Source organism: Acinonyx jubatus, chromosome E1 (assembly GCF_027475565.1).
Source record: "Acinonyx jubatus isolate Ajub_Pintada_27869175 chromosome E1, VMU_Ajub_asm_v1.0, whole genome shotgun sequence".
In the NCBI taxonomy this organism is placed as follows: Eukaryota; Metazoa; Chordata; class Mammalia; order Carnivora; family Felidae; genus Acinonyx; species Acinonyx jubatus.
The window spans coordinates 4,741,805-4,764,133 of NC_069397.1; the positions used below are offsets into that span (position 1 = coordinate 4,741,805).

A 22,329-nucleotide genomic window follows, 5' to 3' on the forward strand; every position below is an offset into this window, starting at 1 on the left:
TACAGCCTTAAGTTGAAAAGGAAGCAAAGTTTAATGCATGAGAAGAAGCAGCCACATGGGAATTAACTGTAATGGCCAGGAACCATGAAAATACACATTTTGCATATTTTCTGCCCTGTTCCAGAAGAGAGCTGCTCACTCTTCACTCTCATGGACCACCATCTGGAAAGAGAGTGGGCATTTTGAGTTGCGTCAGACAGCAGAGACACATTTCCTCCTGACCCCTCTCCCCACAAGCGTCAGGGAGTTGCTTGCTTGGGTTTTTCAGGAGGACACAGGATATTTTATGGACCTCAGGAGAATACACGACTGCATCCATGGAGGCAGTCACCCCATAGCCTGAGAAACTGGCCCCCAGGGAACAAGCCCCATCCTCAGGGACCTGGTACCCGTGGTTATTTGCCTACAGGTGCAGTGAATGAAGACCAGCGCCAGCAGAGGGCATCTGAAAGATCTCAGCAGGAAAACGCTCCTTCCTTTTCAGGATGGTGTTTTAGTGCAAACTTGTGTTCCAGTGAGACTCATCTTAGCTAAATGACTTCAAGCAGACCCCTTGCTTTCCTGTGCCTGAGACTGACCAGTTCTAAAGTAAAGGCTCCTCCAAGGTTGCTTCCAGCTCCAAAGTGTCTGCATCACTGTGGGTTCTTCCCAGGTGCCCCGGAGCCACAACCCTCGCCTACACCTGACACTCTCCGTCTAGTGTCCATGGGGACCACTCACCCTGCTGGAGGTGAAGTCGCGGGTCTTGGCTCGAAGCTTGTTGACTTGAGATTCTGCAATATCAGCACGTTCCTCCGCCTCCTCGAGCTCGTGCTGAGCTTTGCGGAATTTGGTGAGATGCGCATTGGCTTGTTCATCCTAAAACCAAAGAGCCCAGGCAAGGAAGGTGAGCGCGCGCCTGTCTCAGAGCTCCCTGTGAGGGACAGGCCAGGCTGCTGTTGGAAAATCACAGTGTGTGTCAGACTTACAGCCTCCTCGGCCTGCCTCTTGTAGGATTTGACTTTCACTTGAAGTTTATCCACCAGATCCTGCAACCTCAGCACGTTCTTCCTGTCCTCTTCACTCTAAAAGCAAGGACACAGCGTGTGGCTAGAGGAGGGGGCAGAGTTGCACGAGGTCTGGCCACTTTCTCTGGGGCACTGGGTTGCTTCCTGTATTCTGGAGCGGGAACCCAGGGCAGTGTTTGCGCTTTGCAGAGAAAACGCTTTGCAGAAATGCTTTCTTTCACTTACCTGGTAGGTTAACTCTTTGACCCGCCGCTCATATTTCCTCAGGCCCTTGACGGACTCTGTGTTCTTCTTCTGCTCCCCTTCGAGCTCAAACTCCAGCTCCCGGATCTGCAGAAACGGGTGGGAAGTTAGTCTGGGGCTGGAGAACGAGCGGTCGAGGCCAGAGGCTCAACCAGGGCTTCCTCCCACAGGTACCCGCGTCTCCAGTTTCTGGATCTGCTTCTTCCCGCCCTTCAGGGCCAGCTGCTCAGCCTCGTCCAGACGGTGCTGAAGGTCCTTCACCGTCTGCTCCAGGTTCTTCTTCATCCGCTCCAGGTGGGCGCTGGTGTCCTGCTCCTTCTTCAGCTCCTCGGCCATCATGGCCGCCTGCAATTGCATCACACCACAAACCCACCAAGATGCATACAAAGGTCAGGTGCCCTGGAGCTACCAGAACCTGGGTACCCAAGGACCAGAGTCGTGCTAGAGAAAAAGGACGAGGGACAAGGCGGTCCCTGAGTCCACTCTTCCACAATGGAGCATGAGAAGAGCTACACCAAGTACAGAAAGTAACCCGACTAACACAACCTCCGGGGACTGGATGGAAAATGGGCTCTTCCCTTTCTGACACTGGCCTCCCTGGGACCTTCCTCACCGCCCCAGGAAGTTCTTTGCTTCATTATCACCAGCGTGTGTCTTCAAAGGAATCTGAGACCTGCAGAAGACCGAGTCGGTACCCGCAGTGCAGGTTTGGGGATAGTGAGCCGAAGGGAAGGTGGGTAGGGAATGGAGGCGTGGGCGAGCAGAAGGGCTGCGGTGGTCCCCACAAGCATCAGGTGGCACTATGGGAGCTGTGTCTGGTGGGGACAAGCCCGCTCAGGCCCAGGCGGCTTCAGGCCAGGCCAGGTGACATTTGGTGAGATAGTGACATCTCAGAGTTTCATTTTCATGTCTGCAACAAGTGAGATGTTGAAGGAGAGAACAGCATACCTGTCTGTGGGCCTTAGAAATAGACTGTAATCCTTTCCAGTCTTCTTTTTTTTTTCTTTGCCCCATTATTTATCACATTGGCCCTTTAAATGTGTGGAGGGGATGTGCTGAGTCGGATGGAGGGGAGGCAGATTGCAATTTGGGAGCAGAATGCACCCCACGTGTTCCCCCCGGAGAGGCCCCCAGCTGTCTGGTGGTAACTATTTCAGGCTTGGGAGAAGGAGGGGCTTTAATGAAACGCAGATTTGGCCGCCACACAGGGACAGCACGGGAAAGCCTTACGTCTGTGATGGCCTTCTTGGCCTTCTCTTCCGCATTCCTGGCATCCCTGCTGGCATCTTCAACCTCGCTCTGGAGCTGTGTGAGGTCCGTCTCCAGCTTCTTCTTGGTGTGGATGAGGCTGGTGTTCTAGGGCGGGGAGGAGGGCCGTGTCACCCGGCGCGGGTCAGGCCCAGGTCTCTCCCCCTCCGCCGGCCCGCCCGCCCGCCCCTCACCTGGGTGTGAAGCAGCTGCACCCTCTCGTTGGCGTCCAGGAGCTCCTGCTCAGCCAGCTTCCGAGCCCTCTCCGTCTGCTCCAGGGTCGCCCGCAGCTCCTCGACCTCAGCCTGCAGCAGGTTGGCCCTGCGCTCCACCATGGCCAGCTGCTCCTTCAGGTCCTCCTGGCCCCGGAGCGCGTCGTCCAGGTGCAGCTGGGTGTCCTAGGCGGAGAGTAAAGGAAAGGTCTAGTTGGCGTCGAGGCATGAGGGCCACGAGTCTAGTCGACGTCTTTGAGCGCTTGCGGACGGGAGAGGCTTTCCCGCCAACGAGCCGTCCCAAACCTTCAGCTGCCCCTGGACGCTCCGGAGGTGCTTGAGGGTCTCCGCAGCCTGGCGGTTGGCGTGGCTCAGCTGGACCTCGATTTCATTCAGGTCCCCCTCCATCTTCTTCTTGATCCTGATGGCCTCGTTCCTGCTGCGCACTTCGGCGTCCAGGGCGCTCTGCATGGTCTCCACCGTCCTCTGGTAGTTTCTCTTCAGCTGCTCAATCTCTTCGTCTTTCTCGGCAATCTTTCTGTCGATTTCTGATTTCACCTGTGTCAGTTCAAGCTGGATTCGGAGGATTTTGGCCTCTTCATGCTCAAGGGCGGCCTTGGGAGAAGAAAAACACAGGAACAGTGCCCATGAAGGAACAGAGCCTGCTACATCACCCTTTGTGGGGGCATTTCATAACCATAACTCAACAGCATTCAAAACTATCTTTTAAAAAATTCCCTTTTTAAAGAGCTGGTGAATGGATGAAAAAGATGTGGTTTCTATATACAATGGAATACTACTTGGCAATGAGAAAGAATGAAACCTTGCCGTTTGCAACAACGTGGATGGAACTGGAGGGTATTATGCTGAGTGAAATAAGTCAGTCAGACAAGGACAGATATCGAATGTTTTCATGCATATGTGGATCTTGAGAAACTTAACAGAAGTCCATGGGGGAAGGGAGGGGGAAAATAGTTACAGACAGAGAGGGAGGGAGGCAAACCCTAAGAGACTCTTAAATACAGAGAACAAACTGGGCGTTGATGGGAGGGTGGAGGAGAGGGGAAAGTGGGTGATGGGCATTGAGGAGGGCACTCATTGGGATGAACACTGGGTGTTGTATGTAAGTGATGAACCACAGGAATCTACCCTCAAAACCAAAAGCACACTTTACACATGGTATGTTAGCCAATTTGACCATAAATTATATTAAAAATAAATTTAAAAATAAATTAAAAATTTCCTTTTTAACTTCAGTGCAGAAATCATGTCTGTTTCACTGCCGTTTGTTTTTTATTATCTGATCAAACAGTAATAGCATTTAAATCATCCTATCCCTTAGGAGCATAAAGCGCCTTATGGATGCTTTAAATTCATCTAAGATTCTGCAAGATCTCACTTTTAGACCTATCTTAATGTAATGATTTTTCCCCAATAAATCCAAGATAGTCCACAGGGGTTGTTTCATGCCGGCAGATAGGAAAGGAGCCGGCATCAGGACGGTGGCTTGGCAGAGATGGGAAGGGTGACACGGGGCGAGGCCAGCGGGCATCCCTGGTGGGAGCTGTCCCCACGGCTGCCTGCCTGGTGTCTGCTCACCTCCGCTTCCTCAAGAGCCAGCTGGATGTCTGCCTTTTCCAGTTCGATCTGCTTCCTTGATTTCTCCAGTTCGTGGATGGTCTTCCCATTTTCAGCAATTTGCTCCGTGAGATCTGCTATCTCCTCTGCAAAGAAATCAGTTTGGGTTTGCACGTGAGCGCCTCCCCACAAGCACCTGCGGGAGGCCCTGTAACCAGCCCGTCCTGGTTCTAAGGTGGCTGTTTCCCAGAGACAAGACAGCAGACAGACAGACAAGAGCTCCTCGGTCACCCCAGCGGGTGACGAGCGCTTTCTGGACGTGCTCAGAAGGACGCGCAAGCAGGGATTTGCGTCCCGAAGCCATGCCCGCCCCGGTGACAGCACCATGGCAGACGGCAGGCTGTCTAGAGCTGCTTACGCTCCAAATTCTTGTTCTCTCGTCTCACGGTTTCCAGTTGATCCAAGGCTTCCTCGTAGGCATTTTTCAGTTTGAAGAGCTCGGTGCTCAAGGACCGGGACTCCTTCAGAGATGCCTCCAGCTCTGTCTGGCTCTCCTCGCACTTGGTTTTCCATTCGGCTAGCACCTGGAACACAGGCATGGAAGGGGTCCCCTTCCTCAGCTCTTCTCCAAGCCCCGAACCAAACAGAAGCGTGCAGGTAGCTAAGCCTAGAAGTGCGGCTTCACTCGATAGCATCTGTTGCCATAGATCCTTGTTCCTGATTATCTGGCTGATGGAGATTTCCTCCCACAAATATACCCAAGATCAGTAACATATCAGCAACGGTTGCCATCTCTAAAAAACCCATGGATCCTTCGAGAAGGAATTCTCTGCTCTGAACTTCTAAAGATTTCCTTAAAACTTCGGTTCAAGTCAACCTTAGTGTCCTACTAAAAGAGAGGCTTCCAGAGAGCCTCCCGAAGGGACCCGAGTTAGAGTCCCTCGTGTCAGCCCCCCCCAGACACACCAGCAGTGTGGGGAACGGAAACGTATGGAACGGAACAACACTGTAGCAACTGGTTTGTCTCCCCCGACAATGCTTGAGAGGGGCCTCCACCCCCAACCCATGCCCGTTTCATTTTACACAGGAGGAAAAGCCAGCCCGGTGAAGTTCAGGACTTGCCCAAGGTCACGCTGCCGGTCGGGCCGATCAGGACTGGGACCCAGCCTCCTCCTCCCAGGACTACAAGGGAGTCCCCAACACCAAGCGTGCAGCTTGCATGGCGCTGACCCCACACCTTGTCAAAGTTCCTCTGCTTCTTGTCCAGAGCGGCGGCCATGGAGTTGGCCCTTTCAACGTCGACCATCAGGTCCTCGACCTCTCCCTGCAGCCTCTGCTTGGTCTTCTCCAAGGAGGCACACTTAGCATTCACTGCCTCAACCTGTTCCTCAGAGTCTTGAAGGCGCTGAGCAAGTTTTTTCCTTAAAGAATATGAAAGAGAAGCAGATGCTATTTAAATCTCAATCCTCCTGAACAGCACTATTCATCAAGTTGGAAGCACTCATCTGTGTGACTCAAACAGCCGCCTGTTTTCATAAGCCCAGGAGAATTTCCCGTTTGCTAAAGCACAGTGATCAGTAACCTGCCTTGTCTCTAACCAAGATCAAGGTTGTTTGTCTTCATGAAATGTGCTGCTGCCAGGTCCCTCCAATGGCACACGCAGTGCCACATTAAAAGATATTAAGAGAGGTGAGGGAAGGGGCGCCTGGGTAGCTCAGTCAGTTGAGCGTCTGACTTCGGCTCAGCTCATGATCTCGGGGTCTGGGAGTTTGAGCCCCGCGACCGGCTCCGTGCTGACCGCTCAGAGCCTGGAGCCTGCTTCGGGTTCTGTGTCTCCCTCTCTCTCTCCCTCTCTCTGCCCCTCCCCTGCTTGCATTCTGTTTCTCTCTCTCTCAAAAATAAATAAACATACAAAAGAAAAAAGAGGTGAGGGAACACCTAGTAATGTAACAAAACCATTCCCAAGTACATAGTTCTAAAGTCAGTGCCCTCTGTCAGTATCATTTGAGAGTTCTCATTCCTCTAAAGGCAAATGGAGTTGCGTACTTGGCCTCCTCCAGCTCCTCTGTGCGCTGGATGGCGTCCGTCTCGTATTTGGTCCTCCACTGGGCCACCTCGCTGTTGGCCTTGGACAGCGCCCTCTGCAGCTCGGCCTTGCCCTCCTGCTCCTCCTCGTACTGTTCCCGCAGCAGGTCGCAGTCGTGGCGGGAGGACTGCAGGGCGTGGGCCAGCGCGCTCTTGGCCTGCAAGAGTCAAGGAAGAGGAGGGCCCCCAGTGGATTAGCATTTTGGTGTCTTGCACCGTGACCCTGCTACCATCGCCTCCTGAGTCAAGTTGCCGTGTTTTCCCACAGGTGGTAATGGAAGAGGAGATCAAGGAAGCACTCCCTTGGATTTCCTACCTTACTTTCTTCCTCTAACTGCCTCTTGAGCTCCTCTATTTGCTGGGTGAATGCTTGCTTGCTCCTGGAAAGTTGGGACACTATGCTTTCCTTTTCTTCCAGTTGACGACTCAGCTCACCTGTGTCCAGAAGGAGATATTTTCATTTTATTCACTTTTTCATTCATTCATTCATTCATTCATTCATTCATTCATTCATTCATCAAGTTCCTGCTATGTGTAAGGCACTGTGCTAAGATCTGGGGAGAGACTAAATGAGCAGGTATGGTCCTTTCTTGGGGGAGAAGAGAGGTGTCCATGAAAAGGAAACCAAAGACACAACTGGTAAGATATTGTCATAAACTCCTAGAAGCTTGGGGTGACTTTTGCCAATAAAACCCATTGAGAACGATTGTAAATTTAAACATTACCACCTAGGGGCACCTGTGTGGCCCAGTCGGTTAAGCATCCAACTTCGGCTCCGGTCATGATCTCACAGTTCGTGGGTTCAAGCCCCACATCGGGCTCTGTGCTGACAGCTCAGAGTCTGGAGCCTACTTAGAATTCTGTGTCTCCCTCTCTCTCTGCCCGCCACCCCCCCCAACTTGCACTCTCTCCCTCTCTCTCTCTCAAAGATAAATAAAACATTAAAAAAAAAAACAACCATTACCACCTAAAAACACCCATCAGACCTTCCAGTGGCTGGTGTTTCCAGCTGTTTGTTGGTTTGCCATGAAAGAGAACTAATGCTTTCTTAGGACTTTACAGCTAGTAATTTGAGGTTAGAATCTTGGGTAAAGGTGGTAGGTTGAGGTTTATATGCCTCTGCGGAGGGAAGAGGGGAGAGGTGAGGGGAGAGGCCTTATGACTCCACAGGTGAATTCCCAAGAAATTCCCAAGAAATTCCCAAGGTTATTATAGAAAGTGGCAACTAAGCCTCTCTTCTTCCCTGTGTTGGTCGTGGCTGCTAGCAAAGGGTTGACTGATTCACTGGGATGATGGGCTGGAGGAGCAGGGCTGGGGGCAGGGCACATTTCCTAGGTGAAAGCCCCAGATAATGTTTCCCTGTATTTCCACTACTACGCAGCAGGAGCCTATCCAAACCGGCCGTGTTTCTTGATCTATTGTCTGAAACACTTGACTGCATACCACATATCTGAATTCGTGCGTGGCAAGATATGGAAGAGCCAAGAGCCTTATTTCTAGTCCTGTTTCTGACATTTAGATCCTTCTCGATGCAAGGTATTATTGGTGTTGAAAGAGCTTGAACCAGATGATGTTCTGGATCCCTTCTCATTCTGGTCTGCTTCTCTTCACCCCTGTTTTTACTGAACTCTCAATGGTGCCCCCCTTCATGATATTTTGAATGATCCCTTTTTTGTTATTCTAATGGCTTTTCTCTGATAATATGCTTTCCTAGAGGTTCTCCCCACACAGTGCTGCCCTTTCCTGTCGACCAGTCGCCCCCCACCATAGGCGACCAGAAGGCGTGGCCCCTCCCATCCCATCGCTCACCAGCCTCCGTCTGCAGACGGGACTTCTGTGTGGCCAGCTCGCTCATGCTCCTTTGAATTTCCTCGTTCTTGCCCCTGGCCTCGCTTAACTGATCCTCCAGAGTTCGGCATATTTTATCTAGATTGGCCTAAAGGATTGAGAAGGGGGAGAGAACCAAGTCCGTATTCAGACCACAAAGACCCAGAGGCGGCTCTCCGCAAAAGCACTGGGCCCCGTCCTGCCAGAGCACCTTCGATTTAGACACGCTCTCCACATTGCTGGCCAGGTCGTCGATCTCCATCTTCAACTCGCTCTTCTCCTTCTCCAGCTTCTGCTTGACCCTCTGTAGGTTGTCTATCTGCTCCCCCAGCTCGGCCACGCTGTCCGCGTGCTTCTTCCTCAGGGTGGCCGCCGTGGCTTCGTGCTGCAGGGTGGCCTCCTCCAGGTCCCTGCGCATCTTCTGGAACTCGGCCTCCCGCTTCTTGTTCAGCTCGATCTGGGTAGAGGTGACACCTCCCGCCTCCTCCAGCCTCTCGCTCAGCTCCTCCAGTTCCCGGGCGTAGTCGCTGCGCTGCTTCTCTGTCTTTGCACGGGTTGCCCGCTCTGCCTCAATCTCTTCTTCCAGTTCCTCAATCCGAGCCTGTGGAGGGCAGCCATTCGCCCATGGGCAGTCGGTCCCTAGAGTGACTCACCCTGCATGTCAAGCATGGGCTAGTTTCCATTCTCATTAGATAAACCAAAGTTTAAGCTTCTCCTATAGGAGGAAATGGTGCTCATTTCCTGTAATACAAGTTTTTCCTGCCCCAGCGTGGTCATTACCTCTGCAATGACCAACCCAGGATATTCTCCCTTCAACTACATGTTGACCCCAAACACCTTTGTTATGTATTTTATTTTAAACTATGGAAAAATTGCTCATCGCTGCTGGGTCAGCCTAGCAGAAAGGCAACCGATGAGGCGGGCATTCCCATGGTCCTGCCCACCTGCTCGCAATGGCTTACAGCAGGCGGCACCCAGCCTATAGTGGGTGACCTTCATGTGAAAGAAAAGTCCAGGATTCCTCCTACCTGTAGCTCTTTGATCTTCTTCTGAAACTGGAGGCCCAGAGTCTGCTCATCTTCCATTTTGCTCTGCAGCTGACTGTATTCGAAATCCTTCCTATGGAGGGAAATGTAGAATGTGTGAAGACAGAACAGCCAGAGACTTGGAAGACTGAAAGCAGTGGTTTTAGGACCTACTTCTTGAGCCTTTCATCCAGCTGCTGCTTATCGCTTTCCAGATCTAATATGGACTCTTGGGCAAGCTTCAAGTCTCCCTCCAGCTTCCTTTTGTTCCTTTCCAGATCTACACGGAGCTTCTTTTCTTGTTCTAGGGAGCTTTCCAGCTGAAAAGGACACCATATCCTTTTGAGAACAAATGCTCTGTACCAGAAGATTTGGGGGGTTCTTCCAACCCTGAAGTTCTGGGACTCCCAATTAGTACTATTTCCTTACATCATCAACTTGCTGCTCCAATTTGCTCTTGATTTTGCTCAGAGAGTTGACTTTGTCCTCTTCGGCTTGGAGGTCATCCAGGGTCTGCTGGTGGGCCTCTTGGAGGGCCTTCTTCTCCCTGGTCAGCTTTGCAATGGTTTCATCCAACCCAGCAAGTTCTTCAGTAAGGTTTTTAACCTAAGAAGAGGCCACAAGCAATTAGAAGAAGAAATAAAGTCTGGTTTGCAAGGACTACACGAAGCTGGAAAGACCCACGGAGAGAGAGTACCTTGTTCTCTGTGGCATGCTTCTCCTTTTCAACCTTGGCCAGGGTCAGCTCAAGGTCATCGATGTCTTTCTTGAGCTCTGAACACTCGTCCTCCAGTTTCCTCTTCTTGGCCGTCAGCTCGGCGTTGATCTCCTCCTCATCCTCAGCTCTCTCAGTCACCTCCTTGATCTTGGCCTCCAGCTGGAATTTGGCTTTGATCAGCTGGTCACACCTTTCCTCTGCATCCAACAAGTTTTCACTTTCCTTAAAAAAAAAAAAAAAGAACCATGACTTCCTTTGATGAGATAAGGTTTGTGACATTTCCAGCACCTTGGTATACATGAAGTCCTTTATGAAGCACCCCAACTAAAAATCAAAAATCCCACCCCAAGTCCAGTTTTTCTAAATAATCAAATCTACAAGAAAAGTTAAAAAAAAAATTCTACACACGCACAGCTTGCACTTGGAGCTGTAGGTCATTCTTCTCTTGTACTAGAGTCACCAATTTTTCCTCCAGTTCCTTCCTCTTCGCCTCTGACTTGGCGAGTTCGTCTTTGGTTTTCTGAAACTCCTCCTTCATGGTGGCCATCTCCTTCTCTGTCTCTGCGCTCTTGAGAAGGGGCTTGATCTTGAAGAAGAGTTTCATCCAGGGCCAGTGCTTGACGTTCATGAAGGCGCGGACGTTGTACTGGATACAGAAGATGGACTCCCTGAAAAGAAAACGTTGGTTATTTCCAGGAGAGACCCCCCCCCCCCGCCGCCTTCCCCAAAGGGCTCATGCTTGAACAGAGACCCTCCTCGACCTTCTCTGCACCATCTTCTGGAATTCCACACGCATGAGAAACCCCCTGCACACCGCTTGTGTCCGGGTGATCAGTTTGGCCAGGCGGTCATCCCGCATTTCTTCCAGCGTTCCCAGCAAGCCAGCCTTGAAGAACACCTTCCGGGGGAGAAGGATGATATGAGTCTGTGTGCTGGAGAAGTCCAAAAGGGACTATGGGCCAGCATCTGTCAAAACCGAGGCACTACCTTGGTATGCCCAAATTTGTACTGAGTGTGGTCAATATCAATGGATGCCAGCAGCTTCTCACAAGCCTTCTTGCTGTCGATGAATTGTCCCTCAGGGATTGCGCTGGCATTCAGCACTCGGTATCTGCCATTGTAGATACAGGGACAATCATAGACCATCAGCAAAGACGTAAACCTTGGAGACCAACTAGTTTGGGCCTCTCTCCTAATAGGCAAGAAGGCTAAGGTCCAGAGAGGGAAAGAAACTCGCACACAGTCACACTGCTGGGTGATGGCCTTTAATCCAAGCCTCCTGATTCTCAGGGAAGGTCTTTTTCTGCCATATTGGATATCAGACAAGCTCTTGAGAAAACATGGAAGAAAGAAGTGCATACATACTTGGCCAGGAGGTACGTCAATCATTTTACCTGAAACTCTGTACCTGCTCTGTTGAAATGGGCCTTTTCACACCAGTATTTCTCCCTCTCAAATCCCAGCATCTACACACCTCAGCAAGAAGCGTATATGACATTTTTATCACACACCTTTGCTTAAAATCTCCATACAGAATCCTATTTGGGAATCCCTTCCTGCAAATGCGGATGCCCTCCAGGACACCATTACATCGCAACTGGTGCAGGACAAGGCTGTGTTCCATGGCCCCTGAGAAGAGAGGTGAGAAACATCAGATTCATGCAGGATCTCCTGGAAACTGGGCACCATGTACAGCGCCAGCAGGTGTCTTACCTGGAGTTTTGGTTTCATTGGGGATTATACAGCGCACAAAGTGAGGATGAGTCGTTCTTAAATTTGACATCAACTTGTTGAGGTTTTCCTAAAAGAAAAAGACTACATTTGACAGGCTGCTGTAGGTTTTTACAGAGACAGAGATATATCGTAATGAAAAATGAGGCATTTTGAACTTACCATGAATTGTAAAGGACGAAATCTTTTAACTCTTTCTTTGAATACCCCAATTGCTAGAGGTGCAGGCAAGTAACCGATAACAATAGCCTTTTGCTTCTCAGTGAGCTGGAGACTAACCATGTACAAAATGCTCTCTGAAATCAATTCCAGAAATGCATCTGGCTCCACAGGGAGCTTGGGATGCTATTGCCTGTGTCCTTTTGGCAACTTGGAAGGTTTGTGCTGAGGACTCACCCCCTAGGCCATCTAGCCCAACTCCTTGCTGTACAGAGTGATAATGAAATTCTGGACCCACATTTGCTACACCTCATTTACATATTTGTATATTTATATAATTATTATATTATTATAGGCTCATATTTTATCAAACTGCCACTCAGCTCCCCGAGTAACAGCAATCAGATTGAGACCACATTACTATTCTTGAATAAACCAAGGTTGTCTCCATTGCTCATTTTGCAATCGCTTAAACCAACTGCAAGCAAATAAACTTGTATTTTTCTTACCCTGAAGAGGGCAGACACAGTTTGGAAAGAAGAACCCTTCTTCTTGGCAACTTTCTTCTTTCCACTGTCAGCTGAAAGACATAAAAGATGGCGCACACTCTTATCAGATCTACAGGGATCTTTTGGGCCTGTGAACTGAGGCACAGGAGATAGCACGGACACAAGGCGCTCTGTGGAGTCTGTTACCATCTGCCGTAGCAAAGGTGGCGTAGAGGTGTGCCAGGAGCCTGTTGGAGGACTTCTGGTATAAGCCGACCACGGTCTCGTTCAGCGGGTCCTTGTTCTTCTCCAGCCAGCCCGAGACACTGTAGTCCACGGTGCCCGCGTAGTGGACCAGCGAGAAGTGGGCCTCGGCCCTGCCCTTGACCACCTTGGGCTTCTGGAAGTTGCTGGACTTGCCCAGGTGCTGGTCGTACAGCTTGTTCTTGAAGGAGGTGTCCGTGGCCTTGGGGAACATGCACTCCTCCTCCAGGATGGAGAAGATGCCCATAGGCTGGATTAAAGCAAAGCAAAATACGTGTAAGGTACACGTGAGCTGCAGCAGTGAGCCGCAGAGTAGACAAGACGAGGTTACTGAGTGGACAGATCAGGACACCTTCTCGATGAGCTCGATGCAGGCAGCCAGGTCCATCCCAAAGTCGATGAACGTCCACTCGATGCCCTCCTTCTTGTACTCCTCCTGCTCCAGCACGAACATGTGGTGGTTGAAGAACTGTTGCAGCTTCTCGTTGGTGAAGTTGATGCACAGCTGCTCCAGGCTGTTGTACTGATGCCAAAATACAGAGTTCACATGCAAAGTTAGACTTCGAAAACCAAAGACCCATCAGCCTCCCTCTTCACTGCCTCAGGCTCTGCCAACTCATTCATTTCCACCCCCCCCCACCCCCGACACAGGCATGTTCTTCAGGGTCTAGCCCAGATCACATCTCCTCCTTGGAGACTTCTCTTAACTTCTAGCTAGAAGGTGTTTCTCTGTCCCCCGAGTCCCCATGGTCGGGATCTCTCCTGTGCACCAAGCACGGTCTGCTTATTTTGTAGTTACTCTTAGGTGCACAGTACATACCTTCTGTTTTCCTCTACAAACTACAAGCTCATCTTTCATTCACCAGCATGTCTTGTGTCTCTTGTAGACACAAAATATATGCTCTCACGGATGGCTATATGAGAACCTAGAACAGCAGGGTATTTATGTGAAAATCCCATGACTGGCTTATCAACTTCTCTATGTGGCTGGCTCTTCCTATGCCAATAATTGCATTTGAGTTCTTTCTTTTATCCACTTCACAATGTCTTTTATAAAATTCCACTTACCACGCATGTCCTCCTCTCTTGAAATTATACAGCCCCCCACCCCACAAAGTACTTCTCTTCTACCTGATCCACCCTACGGTGCCCTACAGGGTGTGCTGCTCTGACAGGTTGCTCACCTCAACCTGTTCCCTCTAGGATCATCATGACCAGTCCCTCCACACACAGCCATGTGAAGACATGAGCACTGGGAACACAAACCTCAAAGATCTCAAAGCCCGCAATGTCCAAAACACCAATGAAGTGTTGTCTCGGCAGCTTTGTGTCCAGTTGTTGGTTGATGCGAGTGACCATCCACAAGAACAGCTTTTCATAAACTGATTTGGAAAGGGCATTCACAGCATGGTGGACCTGTTAGAGGAAAGGTCACTGGGGTTGGAAGGTGATGGCCATCGGGTGCCTGTGTCTCTCCCAGCCTCTAAGCAGCCACTTACCTGATCCACGGTTTGACCTTTGGTAACGTACTCATTCCCAACTTTCACTCTGGGGAAGCACAAAGCCTTCAGGAGGTCGGAAGAGTTCAGGCCCATCAGATAGGCTGTTTTGTCAGCCACTGCCAGGAAAAGAAAGACAGAGGGACACCCGTCAGGCTTGGCAAAGTAGAGGAACCACTCTGAAAATCATCCAGATGTTTCAAAGCTTGGCGAAGGTTGTCTTGTTTTACGTTCCATATCTTTATATTTTTAAAAAACGTTTATTTGTTTTTGAGAGACAGAGCATGAGTGGGGTAGGGGCAGAGAGAGAAAGACACACACACAGAATCCGAGCAGGCTCCAGGCTCTGAGCTGTCAGCACAGAGCCCGATATGGGGCTCGAACCCACATACTATGAGATCATGACCTGAGCCAAAGTCGGATGCTCAAACAACTGAGCCACCCAGGCACCCATGTTCCATATCTTTAAACTGCTGGTATGTGGCCAACGGAAGCCAAGTCACTCAGAGGATATGATAGCTTTTATGAAAAGGTAGGACTGGGTTCCGGAAAGCCCTGGTCATGTCTCATTGCCTCGGAAACAAGCCCATTCCAGTGATTCAGCAAATGGGGATGGTAACGCTAGGCATCCGAGCCCCAGAGAGGTCCACCTCTCCAGGTGGAAGAAGGATTAATTGCTTTCAAACGAGGCACCAAATGATCTCCACAGACCCCCCCCCCCCCCGCCCCCCAGCTCGGGCTTATGTCCTGTTGTGGTGATTTTGTACCTTCGGTGCCGTCAGGCTCTGCCTGCTCTTCCCGCTGCTTCTGCTTGAACTTCATGTTCCCATAGTGCATCACGGCGCCTGTCAGCTTGTAGAGTCCAGACTTCTCTTCTGGGGTGAAGCCCAGGATGTCGATGGCGCTCTGGCATTCAAAGAACAGCATGTTAGTCCACGGACCCTTGTGATGGAGGAGGGGCACCTGACACGTATTGCCTTTGTTCTACTTACGTCGGTAGCCAACAGCTCCTCCGCGTCATCAATGCTGGCCACCAGGATTTCACCCTGGCTGATGAACGGGTAGTCGTAAGGGTTGGTTGTAATAAGGAGCAGCTCTGAAATGACAGATTCAAAATCAAGAGGTCCCCCAGGTGCAAAGAAAACATCCACCCAGTGGATTTGAGCCCCTGGATTCTGGGCTGAGGTTCTCACTGCTGGAGCCCAAATTGAGCTTAGAGTTAGAAATCTCTTCAACAGCTTCCCACTACTCAGGCTGTGGCTGACCATTTAAAGTCCAGGGAAGACTTTGCAGCCTGCCCAGGCAACGTAGATTAGGAGCCCGAGAGAGCATTAGAGTTCTCTTGCCTTGCACATGAATGGTGCATATCAGTGTAGGTTGGGAAAATTTAATACAGCAAACTGGCTTAGTGGGGTCAGGAGAGGAGCCCCCATGGAGGGGAAGCACAGGTGGTTTTCCAAACCCCTTGAAAGGCTGCAGCGTGTTTCCAGGCTTGGGACCAGAAGGCGGGCCGAGTACAGCCAATGAGCAAAGAGCCTGCTCACCTAAGCCTCTGTTGGGTGTGGAACAAGGGGCCAGGTGAATAGCCTGTCCTGGTGCCTCGCGGTATTTGGGGAGAGGTTGGGTCCTACGTCAGAACACTAGGGGGCGCGGAAGGACAATTAAATGCCTAGTTGTTGAGAAGGTGATTTTGGAACCAGTGCTAAATCCAGCCATGGTTTCATCTTGTTCCTGTCCACTGGATTCTGGTTTTTTGTCTTTTGTTTTTTTCCAAATTGACCCATCACTGTCAAAATAGCCACATCTATTCCTAAAACAGACTTCTTCCGTTGGCTACCTAGTCCCCTATATACAGGTGCAACTTTCCTTGGTCCGGTGACGCCAGAGCCCGGACGCCTCACCTATGAGCTCAGGCTTCTTGTTTGAAAGAATCTGGTAGAAGATGTGGTAGCTTCTCTCAGCCTTCAGCTGGAAGGTCACTCTTGATTTTTCCAGCAGATCTATGAACACAAACATGGCACTGTTTTCCAAACTGGCCCCACCACCCCGAGCCGCCATCCTGTCTGTTATCTACTTACACGTTTCGATATCTGCGGAGGCCAGCTTCCCGGTGGTTCCAAAATGGATTCGGATGAACTTGCCCTATGGGAGGTGGGGCGAGGAAGAGACACCAATGTCTAAGCGGTTCCAAGTGTTCCCGCTAGTCTCTTGGGCAGTGTGAACAGGAGCTTTATTTCCCTACCTAAAATTGAGTATGTCTCCTTCTCCCTTCTCTGTCCATTTTGAGGGCCCCCCTTTCTTCCATGCCCTTTGCTCCACATTTCCTCCAAACGGCCCCCACCCCATCCAGTCATAAGGTAACAGAGTGATTTTTTTTTTCAAGATGCAAATCAAACCATGTCACTTCCCTGCTTACAGAATCCCTCAGTAGCTTCCTGAATAAAATCCAACCCCCCTCTTGTGGCCTCCACATGACCAGACCTCTGTCTTCCTCTTCCCCCACCTCTTGGGACCTACCTCCTGCCCACCTTGCTGCCACCATGAGAACTCTCTCGGGTCCCTTGACTACATAAGGTCTCCCCCCACCCCAGAGTGTGCTTGCTTTTCCCTTTGTCCTTCCTCATCCTGCAGATCTTGGGGTTCATGGGCCAGTACCCCCCCCCAGATTCCTTTTCTACCATTCCTGTCTTAAGGAGATCCTGCCCCCAGTCACTCCATCACACGCCCCATTTGTGGAGCTTTTCATGAAGGCATCATTATCTGAAATGGTCTGGTTGCTGTGTTCTATTCCATCATTGCCTGTCTCCCTCCCCCCACCCCCCCACCCCCACACACACAGCCTGTTGCCTCCAAGAGGACAGGAAGATTGCCTGTCCTGAGGGCCCTAGAGAAAACCCCAGCTGAACTGAACTCAGACTCACAAAGCGAGATGAGTTGTCATTCCTCACGGTTTTGGCATTCCCAAAAGCCTCCAGCAACGGGTTGGCGCTGATGATTTGGTCTTCCAGCGTCCCCTAATGCAAGGAATCGTGGGAGGAAGAAGCCGCAAGGGACAGGGGGAACCACTCCCTGGCCCTGTCACTCCCAACCACCCTTGCTGTCCAGGGCAGAGCCCATCCCTCCTTGACTTTTCCAGTTCAAGTACCGACAAATCCTCAACATGGCCCACTTCACACCCTCTTGCTGTTTTGTAATACAGTGAAACCTTGGATTGCGAGTAACTTGTTTTGTGAGTGTTCCGAAAGACAAGCAAACACTTCTAATAAATTTTAACTTGATAAATGAGCAGTGTCTTGCAATACAAGTAGTACATGATGCTCAATGTCACATGATCCCAACTGAGCCAATGGTTCTCGAAACTCACTTTGATAACATGAGTGCTTTGGATTACAAGCCTGTTTCTCCAACGAACTCTGCTCGCAAACCAAGGTTTTTCCGTCCTTGGGTACACTTGGGTGTCTTGATATAAAATTCCCATAATGCTTCATTCAGTCCCTCGGTTCTTCAGTTAGTTGGGTCATCTGCATTCATTTTGTACTGTTGTCATCTGTTTGTTTGGAAAAGCACGTGTGGCTACAGTTTTCCTAAACTGGTGCATGTGATTCTGCCATAAAAAGAAAAAGCTCTCCGGGCACCTGGGTGGCTCAGTCAGTTAAACCTACTTTGGCTCAGGTCATGATCTTGCGGTCTGTGAGTTCACGGTCTGTGAGTTCGAGCCCCGTGTCGGGCTCTGTGCTGACAGCTCAGAGCCTGGAGGCTGCTTTGGATTCTGTGTCTCCCTCTCTCTCTGTCCTCCCCCGCTTGTGCTCTCTCTCTCTCTCTCTCTCTCTCAAAAAGAAATAAACATTTAAAAGATCAAAAAAGAAAAAAAGAAAAAGCTCTCTGAGCTGCTCCCCAAATGACCTTCCTTAGTTAAGCCTTACATCCCTGTTTCGTAGGAAATCACAGGATCTGGTCGTGTAAGCTCGACCCCACACTGGGTTGTCTGCAGTCACGGGCTCTCTGAGGACTTCAAGTCTGAGCCTGCCCTCCTTGCCTTGAAGAGAGGGGAATGTGGCCTCCTCACACCCCTCGCTGTGAGGCTGAGACCACGGTCACAAGCAGAAGCATGGCAAACCCCTCCCCTTCCCTATACCTTCATCTTGGAGTCCTTCTTCTTGGCCAGGTCTCCAGTAGCCGCAATTGTTGCAAAGTACTGGATGACCCTCTTGGTGTTCACAGTCTTCCCTGCCCCGGATTCTCCGCTATTTGTTGTGACCCAAAGAGAGAGAGAAAGAAACACGTCCTGTAGGTATCAACTGCCTCCCCAAGATGTCACACAGAGGCCTGGACATACCCCTGAGCCACAGCGGACACACACCTACTAGACCAATGTGAGAAACTACTCAGAGAGGCAGAGGCCCCAGGGAAGCCTCATCACTTCTGAGCTGCCCCAGTGGCGGGCAATCCCAGTTTCCTGAGACCTTGTACATACCCTCTTGCCCGTCACCATCTCCATCTTTTTATCACAGACTCTGCTTTAGGTACTTTCTATTTAAAAAAAAATTGTTTGGGCTTCTTTACTTATTTTGAGAGAGACAGAATGTGCAGGGAAGGGACATAGGGAGAGGGAGAGCGAGAATCCCAAGCAGGCTCCACACTGTCAGTGCAGAGCCCGATGCAGGGCTCGAACCCATGAACCGTGAGATCATGACCTGAGCTGAAATCAAGAGTCAGACACTTAACCGACTGAGCCATCCAGGAGCCCCCTTTCTAATCCACAGAGTAAACAGCACCTTTGCCTCCTGCATTGGAGACAAAGAGCCACAGCTATGACACTTACGTGATCAGAATGGACTGGTTTTCACGGTCTGCAGGAGGAGAAAATAAAATAGAGTTGATGGCGGCAGAAAGAACCCCCCCATTTTGTCAGGCGGTCCAGGTTCACTACGCCGGTCCTCTTGCCTGTAGCATTCTGTGTGGTCCCAGGGGTGGCTCCAAGAGCCTCCTCTTTGACAGTAAGACTCAGAGGGTAAGGCTCTGCTTCAAACCAGCCAGTGGCTTCTCATCTAACCAGGCTGGACCACATGACATTGGCAATCTTTATTTTCACCCCGTAAACCTGTCGGTTTCATAGGCTTTATGCAACGCTTGCATTCAACCCAAACTCTCTAGCAGGGCCCCTGCAAGGCCCTAAAAGATCTGGACCCTTTCAGCCTAAGTCCCTCTACCCTCCTCTCTTCGTGCTGGAGGGTACAGGCTGGCCCTCCATTCCAGCGCCCCCCCCCCCATCCCCCCCTTCCAGAGACGCACCTGTCAGCATGAACTGATAGGCGTTGTCGGAGATGGAGAAGATGTGGGGCGGGGCCTCCTGGCGCTTCTTGCCTCGGTAGCCCTCCACCACCTCGGGGTTATACACCGGCAGCCACTTGTAGGGGTTGACGGTGACGCAGAAGAGGCCCGAGTAGGTCTGTGGGAGTGTAAAAACGGGGTGTGTGTGTGTGTGTGTGTGTGAAAGCCTTTGCTTTTATTATTATCTCACTTTCCTTATGCTAAACTTGTAAAGGAGAGATTGATTTCTCTTCAGCGATGGGGCAGATGACTGAGAGAGGGGAGCCGCTGGCCCTCTGGCAAGTGACCCTGCCCAGACCTGGAGCTCAGCCTGGCTTTCCTGCCCCTGCCTTCCCTCCCTGCTTCCAGCCTCTCTTCCCAGTCCCCTCTTCCTCTGTCACCTGCTGTCTGTCTCTAACCCCTTCCCTCATCCTCTCCTCCCATTTCCCCTCTTTTGTTGGACAGCTGAGTCAAACACTAGGCTTTCTGATGCTATTACCCACACAAATGTCCCCACCTGCCCCCACCCCCCAGCACCATCAGATGCCCCAGGAAGTGTGGGCACTCACATAGATCATCCAGGAGGTGTACCGGTCCTTGAGGTTGTACAGCACGGCTGGCTCGTTCAGGTGCGTCAGCATGGCCATGTCCTCGATCCGGTCGAACTTGGGGGGGTTCATTGCATACACGTCCTCGGGTTTGACCACCAGGGTCTGCGTGGGAAGAGATACAAGGACTACCTGGGGTCCGCTGTGTGTTTTTCCCCCTGCAGGTATCTGTCTGGATCCCACAAAGAGCCTGGATCCCAAGGGGCAAGCCCTGGGGAAAAGGCCCCTCTGACAGCGGGAGAAGATGGGGCAGTGACAGCACGTGATTGTTTCTGTCACTCGGGATTGTGCCTTTTGCTCTCTGCAATGGTCCCATCTCTGGGCAAGGCTGGTGGGCAGGCAACCTGCCTTCTCCTGGCCTCAAGCAGGGATCTACTTAAACCACCCCATGCAACTAGCCCTCCTTGGGACGGGTCCAGACCATCTTGCTTATGTCTGGCTTTCACCTTCCCTGCTGCCTCGCAGACCCACTCTCAGCTTCGCCACCTGCCACATTCCAAGAGCCACCCTCCCGGAGCCCCGGTGCATGGTGGCATCGAAGGGCAATTCTCACTGCCTGTTTTCTTCACCCCGACCCACTGACACTATTTCCTCTTCTCTTTCAGATTTTCTTGTTCTTCTTTTAATTTTCTTTTAAACTTTTCTCGGAACATTTCCAGATTCTTCTGGACTCGATTCCAGAAAGTAGTGAAGTCCAGAATTTCCCCAAGCACCCCCACAATGTTCTGGGCCGGAATGTAATAGGCCACATAGAGGGAGGCTGCCTTTTCACATGGCGCCTGTGTGGTCCACTAGGACCCCCTACCCGTTTTCCATACTTCATACTTTCCATACTTCCTCAGGTGGCTACCAGTAGAAGGAAATAGGGAAACCCAGGCTACCAAGCGAGAGTGTTTTACTAAAGGAGATCTTCTCGCAGTTGGACTCCCAACCCCACACCCCTGCGTTGCCCCTAGAGTGCTGTGAACATCAGCAAAGGCTCCTGAACGCGAATCGCTTTAACCAGTCACAACCGGGATCTTTGCCCACCCTGCAGCCTGAGGCCAGCGTTACTAGGCTTTCTCCGAGGACACCAGGGAAGCCATGTGGGCGCGGGCAGGGGCACAGACGCTGGGACCCCAGGGACGGACAGAGGGCCCAGCGGCCTGCAGGGGGCGTGCGCAAGGCTTACCCGGTTGTCTTCGGTTTCCACCGTGACCTTCCCATCCTGAGTACTCTTAATTCTCCCCTTGGCGTATTCCTCCTTTGAGTCGACCACAAAGCAGTAGGTTTTGGCATCAAAGGGCTGGTTCTGAGCCTCGATCCTCTCCTTTTCCGACTTCCGGAGGAAAGGAGCGGCGATGCCGAACACTTCCATCTCAGTGTCACTGCTCATGGTGTCACTGGAAGGTGGACCAGCAGGTAAGCCCTGGAGGGGACCCCACCCCGTTCCAGGCCCGAGTCACTGCGGCTCTACCTGAGCCGCCCTTCACTCCCCGGGGCTCCACCCACGGGACCCCAGGGCTGCGAAAATCAAACATATTTGCCCGGTGGGTTCTCTGCACAAAATGCACAGAGCACAGGAAATCCAGGCTCTGACCAGTTGAGGCTTGGATGGGAAGGGGCCCCAGGGCCGAGTGCAGCTCTCTGCACCTCACTTTCCTCTTCTGCGAAGCCCAGGTGGTGCCGAGGGAAACTTGACAAATAAACGCCATTCTTCAAAGGCAGGGTGCTAAGTGGCAGATCGCTAAGGAATTTGGGGGCCGTTTGGATTCAGGGTGCTCTCTCCTCACACAAGGAAGCCTCTGCTTCCTTCGGTTGCTAAGACTACAAGTGGCGTCAGATGCCAGCATCCGTCTGGAAGTTTCCTCTCCAGCCTAAGTTGTGCTTGTCTGAGCCCTCTTGGCTCTGAGCCCTCAAGGCCACTGGGAGGCAGGAGAAACTGGTAACCTTGAATTACCTGGAGCCTTCCAACCGCAGAGGGACTGGACCTTTCTTACCTGGAGAGTCACACCCACAGGAAGGCAGCAGGAAGCAGCAGCCGTGGAAAACCTGACCCGCAATAAATACGCAAAAGGCAAAGTCAGGGCACGTGGGAGCATCCGGTTCAGCTTTGAAACGGCTCTCTGTGGGATAACTAAGTAAGACTGCCAGACAAATGACTTAGGAAGGGCCTTGGCCCAGAGGCAGCTGGAGGAGCAGGTGGGACGTGACCCACAAGTAAGCCATTAAGGCAGTAAAAACCCAGGCTGCCCCCAAATCTGGCTGCTATCAGCAGGGCCTGCCATTTAGAACTGGGCAGGAAGGTCGTAATCCCTGTTAGGAAGCTTGTGGTTCCCGCAGGGGCA

General features: G+C 51.3%; 1 protein-coding gene across 2 annotated transcripts; it reads right to left on the reverse strand.

Moving 5' to 3' along the window:
- Positions 1-7: 7 nt before the first annotated feature.
- Positions 8-22,128, reverse strand: LOC106983332 (myosin-3). Of its 2 annotated transcripts, none has more exons than XM_027047504.2 (40): positions 21,982-22,128; positions 21,174-21,384; positions 19,964-20,107; positions 19,377-19,533; positions 18,907-18,934; positions 18,220-18,328; positions 17,006-17,098; positions 16,163-16,226; positions 15,986-16,084; positions 15,077-15,180; positions 14,852-14,990; positions 14,085-14,203; positions 13,852-14,001; positions 12,938-13,108; positions 12,529-12,835; positions 12,343-12,413; positions 11,657-11,744; positions 11,455-11,572; positions 10,931-11,054; positions 10,705-10,841; positions 10,356-10,611; positions 9,923-10,165; positions 9,655-9,831; positions 9,400-9,545; positions 9,229-9,319; positions 8,412-8,801; positions 8,183-8,309; positions 6,690-6,808; positions 6,335-6,531; positions 5,526-5,709; positions 4,707-4,872; positions 4,310-4,434; positions 3,017-3,325; positions 2,693-2,896; positions 2,481-2,606; positions 1,425-1,595; positions 1,233-1,337; positions 969-1,064; positions 721-858; positions 8-162 (listed from the first exon to the last, which is right to left on the reverse strand). In XM_027047504.2, exons 2-40 carry the CDS (start codon positions 21,375-21,377, stop codon positions 136-138), a joined length of 5,823 nt encoding a protein of 1,940 aa, XP_026903305.1. In that variant the 5' UTR covers positions 21,378-21,384; positions 21,982-22,128; the 3' UTR covers positions 8-135. The 2 variants fall into 2 exon arrangements, with proteins under 2 accessions (XP_026903305.1, XP_053068476.1); XM_053212501.1 differs by lacking the exon at positions 21,982-22,128 and adding an exon at positions 21,635-21,788.
- Between the last annotated feature and the right edge of the window lie 201 nt (positions 22,129-22,329).